The sequence below is a fragment of the Elephantulus edwardii genome, unplaced genomic scaffold (assembly GCF_000299155.1).
Source record: "Elephantulus edwardii isolate Elephantulus edwardi_28Jun2011 unplaced genomic scaffold, EleEdw1.0 scaffold00022, whole genome shotgun sequence".
Taxonomy (NCBI): domain Eukaryota; kingdom Metazoa; phylum Chordata; class Mammalia; order Macroscelidea; family Macroscelididae; genus Elephantulus; species Elephantulus edwardii.
The window spans coordinates 10,678,664-10,686,633 of NW_006399772.1; the positions used below are offsets into that span (position 1 = coordinate 10,678,664).

Sequence of the window (7,970 nt, forward strand, 5' to 3'; positions counted from 1 at the left end):
TGTTGCATTTATTCTTTTTTTTTGTTGTTGTTGCATTTATTCTAAAACCCCTCCAAAATTATCTAGCTGTTTTGAATATCAACATTACCCTGGTGTATTCGCTGCTGTATGCATTATTGTTCTCTGTTGCTGTTTTATGCCTTCATATTAGCAAAATATGAAATTCTGTGAAGAAGAAAACCTTTGATCTTAAAAAAATTTTAAAAAACCAACAAAAAACCCCCACAAAACAAAAAATCTACTCCCCCCTTCTATAGCAAGAAACAAATTGCTTGTTCTTGAGAACATCTCATCAAGAATTTAGTAGAAGCAGGTATACTTATATCATTTTGATGTTTTTGTTAATGTTTCCAAACAATGTACTTTGAAATCAGAATCACTTATTATTCATTTTCATATAATTCTTCTGAGTTCCTTGTTTTTCAATGCAGCGTAGTATTCCATTGTGTGAATATACTAGAGCTGCTCTATCCATTTGTTGATAGGCACTTAGATTGTTTCCAACTCCTTGCTATTGTGAACAAAGCTGCAGTAAACATGGGTGTGCATAGAAGCACAATTTAAAAACAGAATTTGTTTCTTTTAACCTAAGCTCTGTATATTTTTAACACGTTGCCACAAATGACGGCTGTAAGCAAGGTCTAGGCTGTAGGCAAGGTCTAGGCTGTAAGCAAGGTCTAGGCTTTAAGCACGGTCATCAGTTTAAAAGTGTGCGACAACGTGTTAATATTGTTTAGTATGTTAATACCTTTTTTACAAGAATTCTCATGATATAACCAAATAACTAACAATTTCTGCTTGTAGATTTGCTAGATTGATAAACCTGCAGGATAGACACTCTGTCTCTCTTAAACTCTGCCTTCAACTATTCTTTCCCTGTGTACTATCTTCCACTAACAATGCGCTTCAGTTTTCATGTGCCCTTGCACCGGACACTTACTGAGTTTCTGCTGTGTACCTATCTCCTTTCCATTTCAGAATCTCCAAAGATGTAAGATCTTTTTATTAGATACTTTTCCTGCTTTTTGTAGCTAACTCTTACTTATCCTGCTACCCCTTTCTCCACAGAGTTTGTTTTCTTCGTTATCACTGCAACAGAAATAACACATATGTATGGCTTTGACAAACAGAATTTGTTGGCTGACAGCCTAGGAGGCCAGAAGTCTGAATTCAGGGTGCCAACCTCAGGGCTCTGGAGAAGGTCTCTTTGAGCTACCCCTTCTGAGTGATCTTTAAGTGCCTTGTCTTCTCTCTTTCCCATCTCTGCTTCTTTCACATACTTGTTTAATCTCCTATCTAAAGACATTCACTAAGACTGAGCTCTATACTAATTCTGTCTCAGCATAATGAAGGCAACTCATTCCTAAATGGTATTACGTGTATAGACTTAGGAAATATATTTTGGGAGAACATAAATCTATTAATAATACCTGTCTAAGTGCCCTTTTTTATTATTCTACTAGTTTATTTACAAAATTTGAATGCTTTGTTTTCCAGAACAGATTCTTCAAATTTTGTTCAACCCATCCACCCATCAAATTGTACAACTCCATGATTAATCCATCCCTCCCCCTGCATATCCTCATCCCTCTGCTTCCATCCTCTCCCCCCTCCCTTGGATCCTTGTACTCTTTCTACAATAATGATTTTTCTACAGTATTTGTCCTTGTGGGACTGAATCCGTTCACTCAGCATAATGCTCTCCAGTCCCTCTTAAGTTAGGTAATAATTTACAGATCATTCTCCTGCATGCTGCGTAGTAGTCCATTGTATGAATATACCATAATTTCTCAATCTGTTCCTTTATGGTTAGACATCTGGGCTGTTTCCATGTTCTTGTGATAATGAATAATGCTGCTATGAACATTGGTGTACAGGTATTAAGTGCCCTTTTGCCATTATAACAAACTGAGAATCTTCTGGAACCATCACACCTCAAAAGAGGTAGATTGTACAACCATATAAAGTGCATTTTTTTCCTTTCTGATTTCATTCACAGTTGAAATTAAATACTGTTCTGTTTTACCAATCACCTCCAAATTAGAGTCTAACCTCTTTGAAAACAGAGCCTTGCTTTGTTCCATTGTGTCTGCAGTACTTAACATTTTAATGATTTATGTGTAAATATTTGTTGAACAAATAATTAAAGATCTTAATTCCTGTTACCAAAACTGGTCATTCCTCGTAGACATGTGAATGACGGTGCTGGCTGTACAACACTGGTTATACAGTTTGACTGCTGCATACAGTACTCTTTAAATAGCAACTGTTGAGCTTGAGGAAACAAAATCTTTTTTGGGGCCCCACTTACACCCTCCTAAATAGTCCTGAAAATTCTTTTCTGGGCTCAAACCTTACAAACCTCCACAACAAAAATAAATAAACCAGTAGGTAGCACTAACATATTTTGTTTGCTAGTTTCTATCAAAGATTCCTAAGTAACAAGCTATAATCTTACTTTGACTAGACTTAGATTTTAAAAAAGTAAAATAAATACATGTTCTCATGAAAACTACACCCCTCCTTAAAAGAGAATCTTTTGAAAATGACTTTTAATATCACAGTTCCTGATGATTAGTTTAGTTATACATTACTCTGATTTTTTTTCCCCTTTTAGAGTATTAAGACGTCTGATTTCCCTTATTACTCAACTGGCAAAAGAACTGTCAAACAAAGGAGCAATTAAAACACAAACAGAAAATACTAATAAAGCTGCCAAAATATTCATGGAAGAAAATGAGAAACTAAAAAAGGTATTTTCATTTCATTTTAAAATTCGCATGCATGTCATTGGTGTTCCCGAAGGGCGTGTTATATTCTATTTCAGTATCAAAAACCATTTCTCTCTCTCTCTCTTTGTTTATATAAATTTGTTTACCATAAATGATAATGCTGTGCTGTGGAATTGTTTCTGAAGTATTTTATTATCTTATAGATTGGTTTGCTCTAGCAATTTATTTTCACAATAGATTAATACCCTTTGAACTTGATTCCTGTGATTTGATGAGAGAAGTATATTCTGGGAATATAAGTTTTAATTTATTACCATTCATTTTACCTAAAGTGCCCACCAGGGAGCTCTGGTAGCCTAGTAACAAGAAGCTGCACTGTAATCCCGAAAGCCTATGGTTTGAGGCCACCAGCTGCTCTGCAGGAGAGGGGTAAGCAATTAACTGCCTCTGAAAACCCACCAGAGTCAGCTGTCGGTCATTTCCGACTCTGTGGTTTACAACAGCAAAGTGCCCACCACAGCATTCATTATTCTTGAGTTCATGCCAATTTAATGTGATCCTGTAAGACAGAGTAGAACTGGCCCATAGGATCTCCAAGGCTGTAATCTTTACTAACGTAAACTGCCTCATCTTTCCTTCACAGAGCAGTTGGTGGGTTTAAACCACCAGGGGGTTTTTGGGTTGCAGCTAATGTGTTTAACCACGGGGCCACCAGCATTCCTTCATCTAACGCACTTGTTTATAAAAACTTATGTTTAAATTCCTCTTCAACTAAATTATTTTTTTAATTCTAGACTAAGAAGCAGAGGAAAGTAGTTAGTGGTGAATCAGTGACTGTACATATTAAGTCTTTAATTTGGTAAAGCTGGTAGTTCTTCAGAACAAGTCTAGCCTTCTCCTCCCATTCTAAGAGATTGTGAATCCTTACTGATTTGAGTGCCTTTGATTTATTTTGCTTGCCTACTGCTGTGATTGGAACTGCCAGTACAGTGTTGAATAGCAGTGACATAAGTGTTTGTTGTCTTCTTCATCTGAGGGAATAAATCTTCCCTCCCTAGCTCGGTGTCTTTTTCATGAAAAGGTATTTCTACATCAGTTAAAATAAAGTGTGGGGTTTTTTTGCCTTTGTTCTGATAATATGATTTATTACATTTCTTGTTTTTCTAGTATGGAAGCACTCATGCATTCCTGTGATCATTCGTCTTGGCTGGGATGCATAATCTGCTTAATGTGCCATTGGATTTGGTTTGCTACTTTGTTGATTTGGGGAGGGGGTTATGGGTTTATTCAAATGGATTTTGCTGTGTTGATTTTTACATCTCCACTCTTATTAAGATGTTATACTGTAGTCTCTTATGCTGTTTTTATCTGGTACTGATATGAAGGCAATGCTGGCCTCATAAAATGTGTTAGGAATTGTTTTGTCTCTGTTTTTTAGAAAGCTTTGAATAAAATTAGTATGTTTCTATATTTTGTAGCACTCACCAGTGAAGTCATCTAGTCCTGAGATTTTCTTTGTTGAATAGTTGTTAATGATTAAATATCTTTTTATTAATTATGTATATATTCTTATAGCCTATTGAGATTTTTTTTTATAATACATCTTGGTTAATTTTATGTTTTCATGAATGTATCATGTGGTTTATTTAATTTGTTACAAGTTCTTAATATTTTTGTATAACCTTTTTTATTTCTGTAAGGTTGATAGTAATGCCCCCACTTTGATTTCTCTTTTTTTTTTTTTTATTATTTCCCATTTTTGTTATTTGTGTCTTCTCTCTCTCCAGAGTCTCATTTTGTTTGGTCTTTTCAATGACAAGTCAGTCATTCATGAGTTTTTATAACAGTCATTTATTGTGTCTCTTATTTTTTCTGTTCTTTATTTTATTTCCATTTTTCCATTTGTTTCCTTCAGCTTTCTTTGGGTAGAGTTTTATTTTTGTTATATTTTAAGATCTTAAGTTGGGTTCTTGATTTGTGTTTGAGCTTTGTTTTTAATGAAGACAATTATAGCTATAATTATCCCTTTGTAACACTGCCTCCCTGTAAGTTACATTTTACTTTACTAACTTAGCTTTTTCTGGTTTCTTTTTTGTTTGAAAGTTATATATAAATCACATTGATTTTTTTAATGCAGTTATTTATACACATTTTGTTTTAGGACATTATAATTAATGTAATTAATTTTTTGTTAGTACTTTTGAATTTCTCTTGTTATTTATTCTTTGATGCATTGTTTCTTTAAAGATGTGTATATGATTTCTCTGTTTTCCTTTTATTGTTTTCCAGCTTCATTCTATTATGTCAAAGAAGGTATTTTATATGATTTCTGTCTTTTTAATTTTCATAAACTTTTAATTTTTATTTGCATGATAGTTTACACAACAACAAAAAGAAAATGGTTTTCCAATGCAATAACACACACGTTGTGATTCCTGGCATTGCTTGTAGTCTATACAGCGTAAGCACTCTTTACACTTCATGCCAATGTTTACTACTTTGTGTGTTCTCTTTTCCTATGCCTTTCTGCCTTTTGAGCTTCATTTCTAGGCAGACTCTAGGCTTTGATCTTGGGTGGTTGCTTTTTCTAAGGAATACATATACCCTTGGTGTTATTGTTCACTTGAGGTCTGTCTGTTGTTTGTCTGACACTGCAGATTTCCATTCATTTCTAGAGTTACAGGGTAGCTAAGGGCCATAGTCTTAAGAGGTTCCACTAGTCTCTGTAAACTAGTAAGTGTGATCTTTCTTAATATTTTTAGTTCTTTCCTGTATTTTCTCCCAATCTCTTCAGGACCACCTCCTACTGTGAACTCTTTCAGAGCACTTGAGAGTAGTAGCTAGTTACCATCTAGTTCTTCTGGCCTCAGGCTCATGGAGGCTGAGGTTTAACTGCTTCCTTTGGACTACTGTTTCTATGCTTTTTGATCTCCTTTACTCGTCTTTGCTTCATTTAGGGAGAGACATAACTTGCATCTTAAATGACTGCTTGCCAACTTTTAGGACACCATTTGCTACTCTTCAGAATGGATTGTAGAACTGTTTTATGGACTTTTTTATCCCTATTGACCTTAGTATCACTTCAGTGGAAGATCTGAAGACCTTAGGCCCAGAAATTCATTCTCCCAGGTGGTTTGTGTATGGTTAAGAAATTTTCATATTCCCCCTTTTATGTACAGATAGATCTGTGGAAATATCTCTGTTAAGTTTATGTGTATTTGTGAGCATAGACCATTCATTTTCCCAGTCCTCTTTAGCTGTGTGTCTATGTACATCTGGGAGATTGTTGTTACTACTCTTATTGCAGAATAATGTGTGTAGTAGCATTTACCCTGTTGACTTTAACTCTTAAGCTCTCGCATTGCCTTCATAATTCTATACTTAACGCTCACTTTTTTTTAATGTACAGTTGAGTCAGAAACTACTCAAAAATGACTCTCCAGTGTTTTCAGAGGCAGTAAAACAAATGGGAGGAGATTGCCCATCTTTTTCCCTGCAGAGCCACTGGTGGATTCAAACTGCATGCCTTTGGATTGGCAGCACAGTTCTAACCACCAAGCCACTAGAGAGAGCTCTTTGACTTCTCCCTTATTGTTTGTATATTGTCTTTTCCTTCACCAAGTTATTATGTGTCTGCCTTCTAGTTAGTGATTTACTCTGCCACTGCCGCCTTCTCCTCTCTTTTAATTTGTTGCAGCTTGCTTTGTGCCTTAATATGTGACCTATCATGGCAGTCATTGCTTATGTACTTGAGAAGAATATGTATTCTGCTGTAGTTAGTTAGTTCTTTGTATTGGTAGCTTTAGTGGTCTATGCATCTGGTTTGTAGTGTTGTTCAAGTCCATTACTGAAAGCAAAATTTTTAAATCCCTTTTATTGTACAACTGTATTTGTGTTTGCTTCCTATATATGATATTATGCTGTTTGGGACATCTATGTTTATAATTACCAGTCAGCTTTCAATTCAGGTACTTTCTTTTTTTGTTTTTAAGGTGAGTAGGACAGTGAAAATTTGGATAATCAAAACTAGTAGCTTTTCCCCCCCCTCAGATTTTTTAAATGCCTGGTCTTCTTCCAGCATCAAGTTACACATAATAAATTTAGACAAGTTTACAGGTGCAGTAATGAAAGACTATTTATAAGACCAAGACAAATCCAACTTTTCCAAGTCAATGGAATAATAATTAAGTCAGTCAGTATAAACATTCCTACTACTCAGTGGTTCCAATTTGGGTAATTATAAGAGACTCTTTGAACCAACTTCAGTGCAGTAACAACTACAGTGGATAAAAAAAAAAAGACTTCAGGGAGAGTGTTTTCTTCTTCTACTCTTTTAAAAATATTTTGGTTGTTATTTTCATTTGGGAGAGGTATAAGCCTCCTTCAATTTAGTATTTACTTCGTTCTTCCTATCTCTAACATGAATTCCTTAGGGTTATATACTATATCTGTTAGATCTTTACTTCTGCCTGTGTTGCCTAACTTCTCTTAACAGCACTGTATAGTAGTGGACTCTTGAGCCACACAGTATTTAGGATCTTTTTTCCCCTGTTCATTACGTTAAAGTTGCTGAGAACAGAAACCTTATTGATCTTAATATAACATTTGCATAGGCTTAATTATCAATAGAAATGCGTGAAATCTGTTGAATGTATAAGCTTATACGAGAAAAGAAATCCTCCTACAGTAAAAATTATTCTTTTATTTTAGCCTGTTGAAAATGGTTCTACATTGCTTTTTTACTTTAAACTATGGATACTCTTACTATTAAGTTGCTACTACTTTATTTAATCCATTAACTTGTGCTACTGTATAGTATTTTCTTTCTTTTTTAAAAAAAATTATTTTATTATTTTTGTGTGAGTGTGCCGTCAAATCAAATCTGACTGGTACAGGAGGAGATTGTCCCTCCTTCCCCGGCAGAGCATCTGGTGGATTCGAACCGTGCACCTCTGGGATTGTAGTTGCAGCTCTTTGCCACTAGGCCACCAGAGCTCCCCTTGTATAAGTATTTTCTTTTTCAAACATTAATCTAACTTTTCTTTCTTGGTAACTTAAAATCTTTTATCAAATTCCACAAAGATAGTAAGCTAGCTTCTTAATTCTATGAGCAATGATGGTTTCCATCCAGACATACGGATTGTGAAATTTCAACTCCACAGTGTTTGCATTTTTCACGATTTCATTTTTAGTTTTCCTTGCTATTAAAAGATAACTATAAACATAAAATAATAATTT

General features: G+C 34.8%; 1 protein-coding gene across 1 annotated transcript in view; it reads left to right on the forward strand.

The window, feature by feature from the left end:
- Positions 1–7,970, forward strand: part of LOC102869676 (B-cell receptor-associated protein 29-like) — a 55,141-nt gene that overhangs the window by 15,762 nt on the left and 31,409 nt on the right. The window contains exon 4 of the mRNA XM_006882689.1: positions 2,618–2,753. Coding sequence (XP_006882751.1) covers positions 2,618–2,753 — 136 coding nt within the window. The remainder of the gene's footprint in view (positions 1–2,617; positions 2,754–7,970) is intronic.